The 17782-nt window shown below is 35.2% G+C and overlaps 3 protein-coding genes across 5 annotated transcripts; 2 read left to right on the top strand and 1 right to left on the bottom strand.

Annotated features, from left to right (window-relative positions):
• Positions 1-2033: 2033 nt before the first annotated feature.
• LOC141813243 (ubiquitin-conjugating enzyme E2 variant 1C-like) lies at positions 2034-4535 on the bottom strand. The gene is made up of 4 exons (XM_074701174.1): positions 4366-4535; positions 2645-2784; positions 2449-2574; positions 2034-2375 (listed from the first exon to the last, which is right to left on the bottom strand). The coding sequence occupies exons 1-4, from the start codon at positions 4400-4402 to the stop codon at positions 2235-2237; spliced, it is 444 nt and encodes a 147-aa protein (XP_074557275.1). The 5' UTR covers positions 4403-4535; the 3' UTR covers positions 2034-2234.
• An 849-nt stretch (positions 4536-5384) lies between these two features.
• Positions 5385-12368, top strand: LOC141813723 (autophagy-related protein 16). 3 transcript variants are annotated; one of them, XM_074701704.1, is made up of 7 exons: positions 5385-5550; positions 5624-5758; positions 7608-7748; positions 7827-7953; positions 9405-9586; positions 9681-9876; positions 11226-12368. In XM_074701704.1, exons 3-7 carry the CDS (start codon positions 7729-7731, stop codon positions 12246-12248), a joined length of 1548 nt encoding a protein of 515 aa, XP_074557805.1. In that variant the 5' UTR covers positions 5385-5550; positions 5624-5758; positions 7608-7728; the 3' UTR covers positions 12249-12368. The 3 variants fall into 3 exon arrangements, with proteins under 3 accessions (XP_074557805.1, XP_074557804.1, XP_074557806.1); XM_074701703.1 differs by having other exon boundaries at positions 5385-5758; XM_074701705.1 differs by having other exon boundaries at positions 5385-5758; positions 7619-7748.
• Positions 12369-15341: 2973 nt separating this feature from the next.
• LOC141813724 (NAC domain-containing protein 7-like) lies at positions 15342-16733 on the top strand. The gene is made up of 3 exons (XM_074701706.1): positions 15342-15501; positions 15593-15864; positions 16191-16733. Exons 1-3 carry the CDS (start codon positions 15342-15344, stop codon positions 16731-16733), a joined length of 975 nt encoding a protein of 324 aa, XP_074557807.1.
• The last annotated feature ends 1049 nt before the right edge of the window (positions 16734-17782 follow it).

Raw genomic sequence — 17782 nt, forward strand, 5'->3', positions numbered from 1 at the left:
TTTAAAAATTTATTATTCTTAAGTTATATTATCGAATTTAGATATTGAGGACATGAATATATTAAAAATATTTTTAAAAATATATTAATTTTAATTTAAACTGATTTAAATTCTCTAACTCTATTAACTAATTTTGTTCAAAATTAGATAAAACTAACTTTGAACTTAAAGAATTTTAAATCATTTAAAAAAAATCTCCTTAATATATATACCTTAGTATCTAAATTTGATAATATAAATTGATAACAGTGAATTTTAAGACTTGATAAGATATATCATAAATTCATTATAAGATAAAAGACAATTATATTCACTATCATCGATGAGTTCTTAGGACTCCCCAATTTAAAAAAAGACTATTAAAATTTTAAATTTTAGAATAATATAAATTTATTAGTTAGTTTTGATAAATCTAGAAAATTTTAAATTATTTTAAATTAAAATCAATATATTTTTTAAAATCCTTTTAATATATTTATGCTCTCATAATAGAATAAATCGACAACAGTAAAGTTTATCTAGTTTAAACTTTAACCTAATTGCTGCGTTTCTCACATGACTTATCGACACCCACGTGTGATGCTCCTCATGAGCACCTTTCAAGCTCACTTTGTTTGGATTTAAGACTACAACCACCTTCTCGCCTAAAATACCCCACTTTAATGAATTCCTATTTACTTGAAATAATACTCATTCTAATTGCCTCAATTAATTGCATTACATTGTATTATTTGGAGTAAATGCAATGTACGTATGGGACATTGTCATCAATCAATAGAAACCAAAACAATGATTATAGAGAAGAGACCATATCAATATATCTAAATGCTTTAGCATATTGTAAGTCCAACAATTTTGTATTCTAAAGTATACATGTTTAAGTCAGTATAGGATCATAGTTAAGAGGACCTTGAGTACTTTAAGTAGTTTGTGTTTACTATGGATCTCTACGGCCATTCCCATTCGAACGGCGCGACTAGTTACAAATTTCCACCAATGCCGATATCAGTCATCCTTCATCCCCATCCCCATCCCTATCGCCAATGAAGCGACAAGACACCCGATGCCAATGGCAGCTGGAGAAAGCAGGACAACACAAGAAAAACCAAAACACATAATTGAATCTTAACTTTAGTGCTGATCATAAAACCTTACCTACTAACAAGGATAGAGAACAGGGATGCATGCATCTGTGTGATCTAAGTTTTTCGAGTCGAGTCGATGAGGACTCGGGGAATGTTATGAGAAGCAACTCCAAGAATGGATCATTGTTCAGGTTAAACAGTTGCTGTCTGAATCTGGCACTGTGCTTTGCTAAGCATGGTCAACATGAAGGGTTAGCATGTGCTGTGTCCTAAGTTACCATCATAAGGTGTCACGAAAGCTCTGATGGAGCCTTATGTAATCAATTACTCGACAAGAAATGGATGGAATGTCCATTTCTAGGGAATAGAATGTACAAGGAATTGAATAGGAATGAAAGGAACAAGTATTTCTTACATTTGGTTCATGGAAATGTTAAAAAGGCATAGACAAGTAATAGTTTTCATAACTACCAACCTATGGTTCTCCTTCTCGGTCTGACTTTGCTCATCTAGCCCAACCAACCTAAGTCGTCTGCCCGCTAAACTTTTCAGTCCATCCAACCCACTCAATTCATCTAACTCGCGAACCCAATAGACACATCTAACCTAATCGGTCCATTCTAATTGCTTGCCCTTCTCAACTCAACTAGATTGCCTGCCCCTGCAGGCACAAGGATAAGCCGGTCGAGTCTATGTTCATAATATATGCATAAACTAGATAAAGTGGAATAGAACAAGAAATAGTTATTTCTTGCAAACTAGTGCCATTCCAAGTTCATTTTTACAACAAATATAATATAAGAATGCTTATTTTAAAAGAATCCAAAGCGAATGAAATAGTTGTTCCTATCAACCAAACCCACCTTATGCCAACATAAGTCTGAGAAGCTGACCAACAATGCAAAGATAATAGATATTTGACCATTGTTTGATTTTCACATAAGAAAGGTCAAGAAAACAACGAGTTTGATGATAGATTATAACAATTCGTCGCAGTCAACTTTTACAACACACTCTACACTGACATATATATATATATATATCGAAAGTTCATTATGCAGCATTCAATGAAAAGCTTCAGTTCAATGATTAATCGAAACACTGATAGTCACCTTCGAACTAGCGTTGTCGTGCTTGAAATTCATTGTCTCAGAAGTAGGTGCCCTCTGGAGGCTGAACCAGTTTGCGATTGTGTGATGCAGCCATTTCCTTCTTGAGTTGTGTCAAGATATACTCCATTGTGTAGTCCCTTTGCCAGTTCCCTAGAACTGCAAATTTCCTTGGATCAACCTGTTTTATTGATCAATCATCAGGGTAGATCAAATTCCATGAAAATATCACTCTTTGAACAGATATTGATTACCGCTCCAGTGTCGGAATTGACACAAGTCATGTTGATGCGTGAATGGAATCGGACACTAGGCGGTTTCTCAGGATAGTCTTTATCGCAGAACAACTTGAGTTGATAGATGCGACCCTCATGGACAGTCTGCGAGAGTGCTAGCAGAATAAATCATGATGGCCCAAATATGGCAAGGTGTTAAACTAAAATATCTTACATTATGAGGACCTATTATTGTTCCAGTCCAGGATCGCATATAAATGTCATCTCCATCGTCCATACCATAGCTTACAGTTCCATCTCCTATGCCCTTTTCTCCTCGTTCAAGCTCTTCCAGCAATCTGAAGTTCCGAGGAACTGCAAGAGAAGTAAATGAAGGTAACATTATGGTAATTGATGGACGACCAAACTGAATGATTGTATTCACTAGAGAAGGGGGGAAAAAGGCATAAGAAAAGAAATTGTATCAATATGCCACTACTCAAGCACATGTTAACTGTTTAGCAAAATATACCAACTCTACTGAGAAAATGTTAATCTGTCATGAACAGAGAAATTAATAAATTATACAAAATTTCAGAATGAAAAAAAAGGAAACAAATTTCTAGTTAACATCAATCAAGGAATGCTAGCATTGCCAATAACCTAGATAACATCAAAGGCTGATCAGCAACTTTAATATAAGGCACAACGAAGAAAATATTGAAAATTTCTGTCTACATCATATGGACGACATAACCGGATAAAAAAGACTCATGGCTGGAGTAAAGTTACACGGGTAGTAGAGGTGGCCCAGGACACACGATTTTTTTGCTTTTGTATCTATTGTGTGTGTGTGTGTGTGTGTGTGTATAGATTTTTAAAAAAGATATGTATTATAATCATCCTCAGTATATTCAAATGGCAGAAGGCATATAGTGGTGCATTGAGCTGACCTCCTTTACCAAGGAACCAAAGTTGCACAAAACCTCATAATATAAGAGTTTTAGGATTCAAATAGATACAAGATGAAACAGTTTGGTACAAGAAAATGTCTTAGTCAACACTGGTTTGTCATCGTGTCTAAATTGTTATCAGATTGGTGTCTGAATGTTTGTTGGCTTCTCCTGGCATACAACTTTACATGATAAAAAAACAATCCACCAATGGTAGATGACTTGAGGAGATAATCGAAACGGAGGGAAGAGGAAGTAGAGAATAAAGGGAATAACAAAGACACCCTTAGGTCGAGATGGGTTCTTCTACAACAACACAAGCACCGTGAGAAGCAATCAATATCTCTGTGGCTCCACTAATTCCTGATAAATAATAGAACTGCCAGTTTCACAAAGAAACTTCAATTTTGTTGATTCTGGTGTAAGGCAAAAGATTAATCAGAGTATGAGTTTTTGGCCAATTTCAGTGGAACAGGAAGTATGAGCCAGACCATAGGCAGACATAATCAAAAAGGGAGTCTCTTTACCAACTCGACAACAGCGATCAAGATTACTTCTTTGAAAGAACAAAAGAGTCTAAAATAAGGAGTGCATAAAACAGACTTTGAATAGGATACTTGTAGGAGTTGATAGATCCCTCTCTAAACAGATCTAACATGACTAATTACATTTAACAATGGTTAGCAATGTCAGGGCTTCTCTCAACCGGATAGCACAGCACCCTGGGGTCGATATTGGGGTTGAAAAATCTTCCAAAAGGCTAAAAAATTACTAGAGATCCAGCAATTGCATCGTGACAAAGCACTCAGTTCTCATAAATCTATGATACGGCCGGCACGGCCACAAGGAGAAACAATCGTGCCGATCATAAATTCCTAACCCAGATCCTACGATCTTGTTCCGAGCAAACCCATCGATGAGGAGTTCCCAGCAGAAGTTTGACCGTTTGGTCAGCGTAAAATACCTAATTGTCTAAATTAGAATAGATGAGTGGAGGACTCACCGACGACGCTGGATCCACCGGAACCACCGAGCGTCATCGAAGGTGAATTCTTCTCCGGCGATGGATGATTCGCCCTAGAGCTTCGTCGTCGCCTGATGGGCACGGCCGAAGGGAGGAGAGGAAGAAGGTAGGCGATGCAAAGGATGTCTAGCAATGTTCTGTGGATGTTGGGCCTTCGACGCACGCACGTGATTTACGACGGTTACAGAATCCAAATCGCTTGTTGACCGGGTCGAGTCAAACCGGAAGTCAAACATCCAAGAATATCTATGAGTAATTTCGGATATCCAATTTAAAGTGTTCAAAGCTATTGATTTTTTTTTTTGCAAAAGTATTTGGCGACTATAAACATTTCAAATTGTTCAAGTTTATCTATTGATTTAAATTTATTAATATTATCAATAATCAAGTTATATTTATGGGTTTTAAAAAAAATGATTTTGTCCTTATATATATTTTTATTATATCAATAATTAGGCATTATATGGTACACCTAATAAATAAATACATTCAAATTTATCTTTGAAGTTATTTAATATCCATACAAATGAATTTAAATTTTTAATTTGAGAGTTTATAATAATAAAAAAACGGTGTAATTATTTTATGTTTTTAAAATTTTTAATAAAATTTATTTTCAAAGTGGATGCATTAAAATTTAATTAATTTTATTTTTCAAAAATATATTTAAATTAATGACATGTGTCTTGGATAATGAAGAGTGTTATTATATATGGAATTAAAATGGTAATTTTTAAAATATTTTTAGAGTTTAATAAATTTTAGACTTTATTAAAATAGTATAGAGAGTAATTTAAAAATAAAAATAGTTTATTTTAGTTTTAGATTATTTTAATTAGTTTCACATATTTTAGAAAAATGAAAATTAATTGATTTTAGAGAAGTGTTAACGCAGTAATGATTTATTTATTAATTATGATGCCAAAAAAGTAATTAATATTTATTTATTTCTATTTTCCTTTTTCGCGTATTTGTCCCGATACCCACCGCCGCCCTCGTCCCCCTTCCCATCGCGATCTCTACCTCGCCGCCGTCGCCCAACTCGGTCGCCTCTCCCGAAGGCGATTCCTTTCCTTTTCGATCTCGTTTGTCCGATCTCTCCGGATAGTCTTCCTCTTCTTCCTTCCGGCCGCTCTCCGTCGGCCATCGCCCTCTCTCCGGCGAGTCAGTCTTCTGTTCTTTTCACGACCTTTGTTCTTTCGTCGTCGCACGCCAATACCCTCCCTTGATCTCGCAGATCAATCTATCCCGACCGCGGGCTGTGCTCTCTCTCTCCCGCAACATCCAATTTTCAGAATCCAGCGGCTGGAGCTTCCTTTTTCTCCTCGACGACTTAGTTGTTCCTGTTCGACTCCATTGCTGCAGGACATAGGTTAGAAAATCCTTTTGTGTGTGTGTGTGTGTTTAATTTCTGTTTTTGGAGTATGTATGTTCAATATCTTTTTGATCGAACAGTCGATGATGTTTTTGGAAGAAGACTCGTGTTGATTTAGATGGTTGGAGATATGGATACAAAATCATACGTTGGTTGTATCTCTAGATGCAAATTAAATAGTTTAGGTAGATTTATCATGAAAATCTTTAGGTTTATCATCTAAGGTAGCCATTTTAATTTCTGAGCTAAATTTTTTCCTTTTTCTCTCTTTTTTTTTTTTTTTAATTTTGTTTTGTTCCACCTTTTATTTTGTTTCTTTGGCTCCTTTTATCCAGGTACCCATCTGTTGGGTTATCCACAACTAGCCAACCACACCTGTAATGATTTTAGGTACCCCATGGATGTACGCCTGTAAAGGATCTAGCTTGACAATGTTTTAACTTGTTTATTTATTGACAAAGCTTGCGGAGATCAAGCCATTCTTGAGCTTTTACCAAGCTCAATCAGCGATATGGTTGTCCTTATAGTTTAGTTAAATCATTGATCCAATAAATTATGCTATCACTCATTTTAACTTATTATATTGAATTTGTAACGCAAAAATGTTTAGGATATAAAAAAATAAACAGACAAGATATTGTATATTTTGATTGAAGTCTAAAGAAAGGCATAATTGAGCCTTGTATAAGTTTGTGAACAACTGTTTATGAACTGTTCACAAGCTTTGTTTACAAAAGTTGATAAGCCAAGTTCACTAGTGATCAAGCATGTTTGTTTTATGTTGAATAAAGCATAAAAATTGTTATCAAGTCACATATCGATATTGTGGGTGAACATTGTGTTGAATAAAGCATGTTTGTTTTACATGTGTCATTCATCAAGGTTTTTACCTCTATTGGATTTTAATCAGAACTACAGTGAAGTAGGATCTCTCAATCACCTGGTTTTCCATTCTATTTATCCATCAATCTAATTGTAAGAAAGATGGAAAATTTAGAAAATCCACCCATTGGACTTTCTATCTGCTGAATTTTCTACCCAAGTACTCTACTAAGGCTAATGAAGAATCTCTACCTGCTTTGTAGCATTCTATTCAAAATTCTCATTTGCATTCATCTACATATTCTCATCTATCTGCCAATTATCTGCTCTCTCTAGTAAACAACCCCTTTGAAAACTATCAAAAACATACTTTTTAGACAATCACATATATAAAAAGAATAGGCCCAACCATCTACTACATTGATTTAAATTATTAATCATTATCATTTCAAAGATGTATTATATACATAGATTAACATTAAGAATATAGCAATCAGTAATAAGAGAGAAAAATAATACTTGGTAAAAAAGAAATTGCTTAAATCAGGCCCTTAATATTGGGAATTTCAAAAAGCAGAAAACAAGCCTTTTTTTTTTCTTTTGCCAAAATGATCTCTATCCGTTAGGTGAAACAGCTTAAGTGATTGAAAAAAAAATATCAAATATTTTTTTATTTAAAGAGAGAGAGACAAATGCAAATTTTATTTTATAGATAAATATATCTTTAAATTTTTATAATGGGCCAAATTGATTAATTTCATTCCATCAAACTAATTTCATTCAATTAAATATATGTTTACCTAATTTCAGAATTTCTTATTTTTGATATTTTAAATTTATTTATGAAAATTTACTTTTGAAAACTAATTTACTGAAATGATTTTTCTGGATAACTATAATGTATATAATTATTCATTATAATAAATGTATACAGTTATTTGTCATTTTAAATTATTTACATTTTGGTCAGAAGGCCATCATGCTTTTTGTGATTTTACCTCCTTGCTGATGATGAAAGTTGCAGCCAACAAACAGGTTCATTTGCCTTTTCTTGCTTGCTGCCTTTGCTATCCTCCCTGTCAATCCGCTGCCTCAGAGGAAGATAAAGATTCATCAATGATTTAAATCCCCATGATTTGCTGTTGATGCTTAGATTCAGTGAGATGTAATCTTTCTCGTTTCCTCTGAGTAGAGGTATTTATCTTGCTACTACAGTATTGGCCTCATTTTCTTGCTTATCTAGGAATTCAGAGGAGATTGGGAAGGCTGCTATTAAGTGTGCCATCCAAGCCCTCCGTAAACGGCATTTAGCTGAGGAAGGTGCCCATGCTCCAGCTATCAGTGCACTCTCCAGACCCCTTGTGGCACAGGTATGTCCATATTAGATCATGGACCTAGGGAAAATACTGATTCTTTCTTTATTTCTTCATCTTTGAACTTTGAGTGTTCCTTTGAGCTTTAGAATTTTCTAAGGATTTACAAATGATAAAATCAACAATATATGATTTTATTTGGCCATTGTGCTAAAGTTCATAGAATTCTGACTATGTTTTTATGGTGCGAAAGTGAGAAATTCTATTCTGAATAGTGAGCACAGTAAGTAAAATAGGCTGATTATTTGAAATTCTTGTGCTGTCTTGAGGTTTAGAAATTAATGCAGCTTGATAGTCTGAATGCTTCTTCTCTCAAACTTGTTCTGTTCTGGATATATATAATTCCATACCATAAAATGCACAATTTTATTAATGTGCTAACTTCGAGTATGGTCTAAGTATTAATTCTTAAATCACTGAAGCTACACTACTACACCTGATGAAAGTAATCAACAGACTAGGAAGGAGGTTGGATTTTAAGACCTCATTATAGACGAAGTTAAACTTTTCTATGTTAGGGCTTCAAATGTGACAAATGCCAGTCTAGATATGTTCACACAAGTATCTCACACTTGTCCTTGATTTCCAAAATATGTCCATTTAGTTGGTTGATTCCTTGAGTTGAACAATTATTTCATACTGAAAGGTCCCGTCACATTTATATGGCCCTGTTGTCATTTCTCGGCTAAACCACTTGGTTTATCAGTATGCTAATAATTTTCATTTGCTAAAATATAGATCTAATAATGTTAATTATTTTCATCGAGTTGTTTTCAATATAATTATAACCTTGCAATCTTTCAAGCAGGCAACTTGCTGCATAAACTATATACATAATGGCTCATTTTTTGTTGTCATGTCAAAATGCTAATTTGAATATGTATACATCTGTACAATTATAGAAATATTCAATGTGAGGGCATCTAGTTTCTTAAGGAAAACACACAAAAAAAAAAAACACTTTAAGAAACAAGATCAACAAGACACATCTGAACTATTTGAGTCATCTATGCTAATTTTTATCCTCCCTATTCTTCATTAAAGGTTAATTTTTCATTTTTCACCACTCAAACTAAGAGATGCAAGAAATTTGTGCATTTTCTAATAAGGTTATTTGGGGTTCTGTCCTTTTTTAGATTGTGGTAGGAAATAGAAGGGACAATATAAATAATGTAGAGGGATAAAAAGACCATCAATCTTTATGAAACTCCACGCACTGTTTGGTAACGTGCACTGTTCATCAATAACGATATTTCTCTTTTTGCTTTTTCTTACTACATGACAAGGTTTCCTCCCACCACAATCTTGGTTATCTCAATATGATGATGACATGTTTACTTGATTATCTCAATTCTTCCATGTAATGCAGATTGTGAAAAAAAAAATCAGCTTCTCTAGGTTATTTTTGTTTTACTTTATTTATTGTCTTTGATTAATATCACTATCAGGGCTTGGAGTGGAAGGAGAAAGCTGAAAAGCTTGAACTAGAACTGCAACAATATTACAAAGCTCATACACGATTGTCCGATCAACTTGTCACTGAAATTGCAGAATGCAGGAAAGCAAAAGCCCTTGTTCAAGAGAAAGAAGAATTGCTCACCAATTTGCAAATTGAGATGTCACAAACAAGGTTGCTTGAGTGCTGTAGTATCCTATACTTTGAAGTGAATGCTATTGTTAGCTGACCAAAATTCTAATAAACCTGATATGAATTAATATTTCAGGGAAGAAAACCTACAACTTAGTCATGATTTAGAGGAAAAGACAAAAGCATTGGATTTGTTAATTAGTGAAAATCAGTCCATTAAGGCACAACTCGAGGAGATTAGAATAAAGCTGATAAAAACAGAGTCAGAGAACAAGGAATTAATTGATAGATGGATGCTGGAGAAAATGAATTCTGCAGAAAAGCTGAATGAGGTATTTAATCATAGCATATACATGTGTCAAATGTTCTCCTATTTTAATGTATTTCATAGGATATTTAGTTGAATGAGTTAAATTTTGTTTGAATTTTTGCTATCTCATGTATGACTTATCTGGCACTTTAGTCTGGTTATACCTGAAGGTTTTCTACTTAGTCTTGATTTAGGCTTCAATACTCCAAATATTCACTAGGATCTTTATAAATGTCTTATAGATGTATTCGGCTTAATGTATAATTGGGAAGAAATATTTGAATCCTTTTACGTTTGTTAATAAGCTATTGTCCAATTTCCTCTTTATTTTGTCTTCATCTTGAAAAGCCATTTGCAGTGTCAACAGACATCGATTGCTTATCTAGGGAACAAACGTGGATTGTGAATCTAGGGAATTATAGTGCGTTTATGAAACCTTGTGAGATACTAGGTGAGATTCCAGAATGGCAAGCTGTTTATATATATATTTATATGCTTTAAGCTTCAACTGAAGGGGAGCCTTGGTGCAACTGCCATGTTTCACGGGTTCAAAGAAACATGCCAAAGGTAAGGTAAGGCTGCGTACAATGGATCCTTTCCTCACATGCCCTTTTTTTTAAGCCTTCAACTATTTAAAGAATGATTCCTCACATGGGATATATATATATATATATATATATATATATATATATATATATATATATAATATATATAAACTGTAGAATCCAAAAGTATCATTTCCAATGTCAAATCTTGAAACTAGTGAATAGGTGATTAGATTAGACTAGAATATCTGCCCACAATGGCCAAATAGACTTCATGCTTCAACCACTTGAAGAACGATGATTTGTGGAAAAAAGAAAAAAATTCTTCTGTTGGACTTGAATCCAAAAACATCATTGCCAAATGTAAATATTGAAACTACTGGAAAGGTGGTTAGATTAGACTAAAATATCTGGCAACAATGGCAAAACAGTGCCTCTTAGTCAGTAGTTTACTGGTTATTCCTCAGGCTCTTTTGGTACTAGAGAAATGTTCTCTTGTCTGTTACCTACCTATGTATCATGCTAGATAAATGTTTGTTTTTGTACTTAGGCTCATGAAACATTGGTTGAATCGAGAACAGAAAATGTTTTTGAATTATTCACTTTTGATATTCTCCGAAACATTACTTTTTATGTATGTTCCTCTTGATGATAAACAAGTTTTCTTGCATTTAGTTTTCTACCTTGCTCAATCGGTCTCACATTCCTTTTGCTTCAAATTTGAGTTGATTTTCCTTTAGTTTCTCGTTGTTGTTTGAATTTGTTCAACATCTCAGGCTATTAAGTGTCTCTTCATCAGTTCATATAATAGTTATCATGTTAACAGGTTAATGCAATGTATGACTACATGATGCAACAACTCAAGATCTCCAGCATCGAACAACTTGCTAGGCAACAAGTTGATGGAGTAGTTCGCCAAAGGGAAGTGGGATATGTAGATCATGTCGAGTCAACAATTCCGTCATACTGCAAGCACACCATCCACAGTCATGAAGGTGGGTGCGCTGCCATTTTGTTTCAAAACAATTCCGATAAGTTGATCAGTGGTGGTCAGGATCGAACAGTCAAGATCTGGGATAGCAACTCTGGGACCCTAGTATCCACTCTCCATGGCTGCCTTGGGTCGATACTTGACCTTGCTGTTACACACGACAACCGATCCATCATTGCAGCAAGCAGTTCAAATAACCTTTATGTGTGGGAAGCCAGTTCTGGTCGGGTACGCCACACACTGACCGGCCACACTGACAAAGTATGCACTGTCGACGCTAGCAAAGTCTCTAACCGCAATTTAGTCAGTGCTGCCTATGATCACACCATCAAAGTGTGGGACTTAATGAAAGGTTACTGCACGAACACCATCATCTCCCAGAGCAACTGCAATGCACTGTCCTATAGCTTGGACGGGCTCACCTTCTGTTCCGGTCATGTGGACGGAAACCTTCGGATATGGGACGGCCGGATGGGCAAAACGATAAGTGAAGTGGCTGCACATTCTCAGGCAGTCACATCAGTCTGCGTATCACAAAGTGGTAACCTGGTGCTGACTAGTGGGAGGGACAACCTGCACAATTTATTCGACTTGAGAACGTTAGAAGTGTGTGGGACATTCAGAGCCAGCGGGAACAGAGTGGCATCCAACTGGAGCAGATCATGTATCAGTGCCGACGAGAACTGCGTTGCGGCTGGGTCAGCCGATGGATCAGTCCACATATGGTCGAGGGTCAAGGACAACAGCCTGAGCGTTTTGGAAGGGCATTCGTCGGCAGTCGTATCATGCTCCTGGAGTGGGCTGGGACAAGCTTTGGCTTCTGCTGATAAGAATGGGAATTTATGCATATGGTGTTGATTGTTTGATCGATTGGCTGATAGATCTTGTGAATTGTTTAGAAGTGAAACTGTGTTTCCTAATTAGTTTGCTTGTGATTACATATTTACTTTTTTTATAAAAAAAATTCATTCAACTGCTGCTAGTTTGTGTCTGCTACCTTAGTCATAGTATCCTCAAGGATGGGTTGAAATCCAATCTTGGATTGGTTCATGGAACAAGAGTGGAATTGATGAGGAATAACATAGCAATATTTATTTCTTAATTTTGTTCAAGAACCCCTAAATGATAAATAAAGAACAGTCTATATAATGATAGAATAGCTCTTGATGAAACAATTTACAGTTGGTCCATTCAGCTTATTTGTGCCGTAGTCCTATTTTGAGATTCAAAGATTAAATTCGATTGATCTTTGATTCTCCGACCGGACCAACATATCCGGTTCGGCTCAACTCGACCGACTCACACTGATCGGCTAGCAACGTGTAAACCGTGGCCCACAGTCGAACCCAACTCTAAGGACGAGCCTCCACCACCCAAAGACTTCAAGGGGTGGGGCGTCCTAATGATCGGGGCCAGTCCACGCCGGGCCCCACGCTCCCATCATATCCGTCTGTCTTCCTCGAGTGGGTCCCTTCACCCACTCACACCTTCCTCCTTCCTTTGTGCACTAGAAGCCACCGCCAGTGGCCAAGTCAAATGCATGGCTAATTAATTTACTACTATTTTTAAAGTTCTTTTTATTTTTATTATTTTTTAATGCTTTCACGAGAGGTAGCAACAAAGTTACAGTCCTTTCAATAAGATTATTATTATCATGCGAATGTTTTCCTGTCAATTAATTACTGTTTTAAATTTTTTTAATTAATTAATTATATTGTTGCTGTTGTACGTGAAAGCTGATGAGAGATGGGAAGAAGAAGGAAGCATGCATGATGTTGGAAGGTGGAAAAGGTGTTAATTACTTAATTAATAAAGAAAGGCCGAAGGCGAGGAGGGATGGAGGAGGGCCCCACGCATTGCTGGATCACAGGGGGAGGGGAATGCTGTGGACGGATCAGGTGGCTGTTCAGTTACGTTTCCGCCCATATGCCTTTATTTCTTTCTTTCTTTCTTTCTTTTTCCCCACACTCCCTACGTCCCTCCACTCTCTCTCTCTCTCTCTCTCTCTCTCTCTCTCTTAGGGTAGTCATGATTTTCAATTAATTTTTACAAATTAGCTGCAGTAATATGATCAAAGAATGAATTTTTTTAATATACAATTACTTGGTATGTTGACATTGAAGAGGACGAGATTTCAATATTTAATCTGATTATTAAGTGTAAGTGTAAGTTTTATCTGATTAATGATCTTCTATTTAATTAATTCATCAGATACATTCAGAACCCAACTTATATACACTCAAAAGCTAATATTCAATGTCATCATTGACTTATATTGACATACACTTTATTTTTTTTATTTTACATTTAATGTGGTATTTGATACTTATGATCACTAGTCCACATGCATTCTAATTAAACCATGGTTCAAATAAGACCTGCTAATGCCGATCAAGCACATATGCTCCTTCCCCTTGCATCTTATGCTCCAACTAGGAACCTAAAATTCTAAACTTAAGGTGAAACTTCCACCGCTAGACCTATTCAAGGGTGTACGTATTGCCGTAGGACCCTCTTATCGCTTCCTTCTTCGAGCTCGAGCTAGTCCATCTGACCTACTTGTGATCTTCTAGCTAGTAGTAGAATATATATATATAATTGTCGGGAGATAAGTACTGAAAATAAAATATATATAAAAGTAAAATGTGTTGTAGGGCAGAAAGAATGATATATATAAAGACAGGCCTGTTCCTTGTTTGTTTTCTTTATGGTCATATACATACATAATTATAGGCAGCAAGAAAAGTTGGGGGAGGTTGTTGCAAGTGCAAGTGCAATGCAAGAGGCGATCGATCGACCTTCTAAACCTCAACGACAAGCTTTACTTATTACACTCCTTTCGCTTTTCTTTCGTTTCCCGTTCCGGCCGACTCCACACTCCTCCTCCTCCTCCTCCTCCTCCTCCTCCTCCTCTAACTTCCTCTATGACCATGTCGGTTTCTTGAAGATCAACAGCTACCTAGTTTTCGATCGATCGATCAGAGTTTTCTAGCTCGTGGCTCTTATCCATCTACAATACTTGCTCCAAAAGTTAATTATATCTGAAAAACCTACCTCCTTCCTCATCTAGCTCCTTCTTCTCGGTAGCCAATTGTGGTGTAGATCATAGCCCCCGGTCCGGTCAATCATCTAGGTGTTCCGGTATCAAAGGTGAAGAGTGCCACTCTGATTGCAGGTGATCATTCTCTAACAACAAATTAATTCATGCATGCTTATATTTCATCTCTTCCTATTTTTTTTTTAAAAATTTTTGGCAAAATTAATGTTCTGCTGAGATCTATATAAGTTTCAGTTTAATGAACACTACTCATTATTACTCAAGTAGGCACTATGTTTCATAATATTATGCCCACACTTTTAATTTAATTTGATCGTGTGATGAGTTTTTATTTTGGATCTATTAATCCTTTAAATTACATGTGTTTGTTTCTTTAAATTTTTTTCTGAGTAACATATCCTTAATTATATAATGGTGTGAATATTAATTTCATATGATATTCACACATTTTTTCTTGTTTGTTAAATTCAGAGTTTAACAGTTATTTAGGGCAATAAATCCATGATTCTTTTCATAATTTTCATTTGAGTTTTATGAAGATATCTTTCCTTTTATTAATTTATATATATATATTGTAAGTGAGATGAACATAATTAGCCTGATATATATATGTAGAGCATTAATTAATTCATGAATAGAAAATTAAGTTATTTTTATTTCATCTATATATTCAACATATATAAATATATGTAATAAGATTATAGTGAATTTTTATTTACAAAAAATTAAGAAAAGAAATTAAAAGAAGAGACTCATTACATGTGCTAATTAATATTGAAGATCATTAATATTTAACATTACATTAGATGACATGAAGAACAAATATACTTTAACATTTTGATCATTAATTTTGTAGGATTCAGACTACAAATTAAGATCTCTGCAAGCTCAAGATGAACACGGTCTCGCACATTCCACCGGGCTTTCGGTTCCACCCTACTGATGTAGAATTGGTCGACTACTACCTTAGGAAGAAAGTGGGTGCTCGAAGAATTGACTTAGATGTGATAAAAGTTGTTGATCTATACAAAATCGAACCTTGGGATCTTCAAGGTGCTTCACTATAAGTTCATAATCTACTTATGTTTGTGGGATCTATATAGCATTTGCTTGTTGCAATGATAATTTTCGATAAATCGTGTAGAGATATGTAGGTTTGGGGTGGAAGAGCAAAACGAGTGGTACTTCTTTAGTCACAAGGACAAAAAGTATCCAACCGGAACTCGAACCAACCGAGCAACAACCATCGGGTTTTGGAAGGCAACTGGGAGAGACAAGCCAATTTACTCCAAACTTAGCTTGGTAGGCATGAGAAAGACTTTGGTCTACTACAAAGGAAGAGCGCCGAATGGACTAAAGTCGAATTGGATCATGCACGAGTATCGCCTTGAGATCAATGAAAATGGACCTCCACAAGTAAGCAAGCATTTCTACTTTGATTTTTTTTTCTTGTTTTTTACTTTTATTTTGAAAGGTAGTTTGGTGCATGAAATTTTCGTCAATGTGAAGTTCCAAGAAATGGTTATCATAGTCTTATTCTGTTTTATAAGAGACTGTTTTCGAGATTCAAATCTGTGACCTCTAAATCACACGATAGCAATTTTACCGTTGTGCCAAGACTGATCCTCTCTTCTTACTTTTATTTTGAAGGAATTGAATAAATTTAGGTACATTCTTTATTATTTGCAAGATGAAAAGGCACAATTGTTAACACTTGAATTTGAATTTTGAACCATTTACAGGAAGAAGGGTGGGTGGTATGTAGGGTGTTCAAGAAACGAGTGCCTACCGCTAGAAAAGAGAGTGACAATATGCCGTGGTACAATATCGAACAAGGACCATTCATTCAAGATATCGACTCACCGAGGACATTGCCATTGCAATCTGCCTTAGGATACCATCACCAACTCTTCTACAAGCGAGGGAAGAATATCCAATATCATGAAGCACTCCCACCAATTGAGAGTCCTAAGGACAATGCTAATAACTACATGAACCAATATGGAAGATCTCTACGATTCATCTTCTCGGAGAACGATGAAGCAATTGTACACAACAACAACAACAACAACAACATTGAGAACATTAGCCAAGCTTTTGACCAAGTGATGGATTGGAGGGTTCTCGATAAGTTTGTTGCGTCTCAACTAAGCCATGATGCTTCAAAGAAAGCCATGTACTCGGAAGAAGATGAACATCTACTTCAAGTCACCCAAGAACAAGAACTTGGCATGGAGCTCCCATCTACATCGTCCGCGAGCTGCCAAATTTATCCATGGAAATGATTCAAACATCGAAGAACCGAATTCATTTGAGTTCTAGAACAATCAATATATATATTACATAACTAGCTAGCTACTCCTATTTAGCAAATTCTGGATAAATAATATGTGAAAATTAATGACAATCTATGATGGTATTGTACATATATATATATACGAACAAGACGATTGCTTGCCATAATTAAGCTTGTTTCTCTAAATATTCCTACTTATCGATCGGTAATAACTACTACTTAATTTGATGGTTGTGTGCTAGGCCAAGTTTTTTTGAGATATCAATAAAGTTCCGATGCTTACAGTGAAACTAATAGCTCTTTTTGCAATTGAAAGCCAAAGACAAAAGTGTAGTGTTAATTAATATTTGTTGAGAAATAATGGAATAAATGGAACTAATTAAATTATATACACATCATGAAAACTATTAAGTTTGATATATCATGTATGTAATAATTCCTTTCATAAAAAATAATCATGCACACTATTGGAATTTAATTTAAGGCATTATATATATGGATACACCACCTACTTTTTAGCCATAAATAATCAAAATAATACAAGTTTTTTGTTCATACAGATGGAAATGCTCAAATATAAAAAGTGTTTATAATTAATTACATATAGTGTGTAAAGATTTAGACAATGATGTTATGGTGGCAATTAAAGAGATTATAAAATTAACCTAATTGATAATGCCCATGCACACATATATATATAAACCTAAACCATTCTTATCTTCCTTAATTAATGAGGCAAACCCATTTAGTTATCAATCTATACAAACAATATGTGTATATTCTGGCATATATATATATATATATATATACAACACTAAGAGATATATGAACATTTACCTTGACTAGCTCGGTGTCGAAAAATCTTCTTGCCATCAGTACTGGCAGAACTTCCTTAGCTACTTGCAGTACATGGAAACACCTTGTGCTCGACTATCAGAAGGCTACATACTGCACTGCTATATGCAGTAATGATCGATATATATATATATGTAACTAGCTAGACCACCAAGAAGAAGAAGAAGACAACGGCAACTAAGA

This window comes from Curcuma longa, chromosome 20, assembly GCF_044706935.1.
Source record: "Curcuma longa cultivar G26 ecotype Majalengka, Jawa Barat chromosome 20, ITB_CL_G26_1.1, whole genome shotgun sequence".
Lineage (NCBI taxonomy): Eukaryota > Viridiplantae > Streptophyta > Magnoliopsida > Zingiberales > Zingiberaceae > Curcuma > Curcuma longa.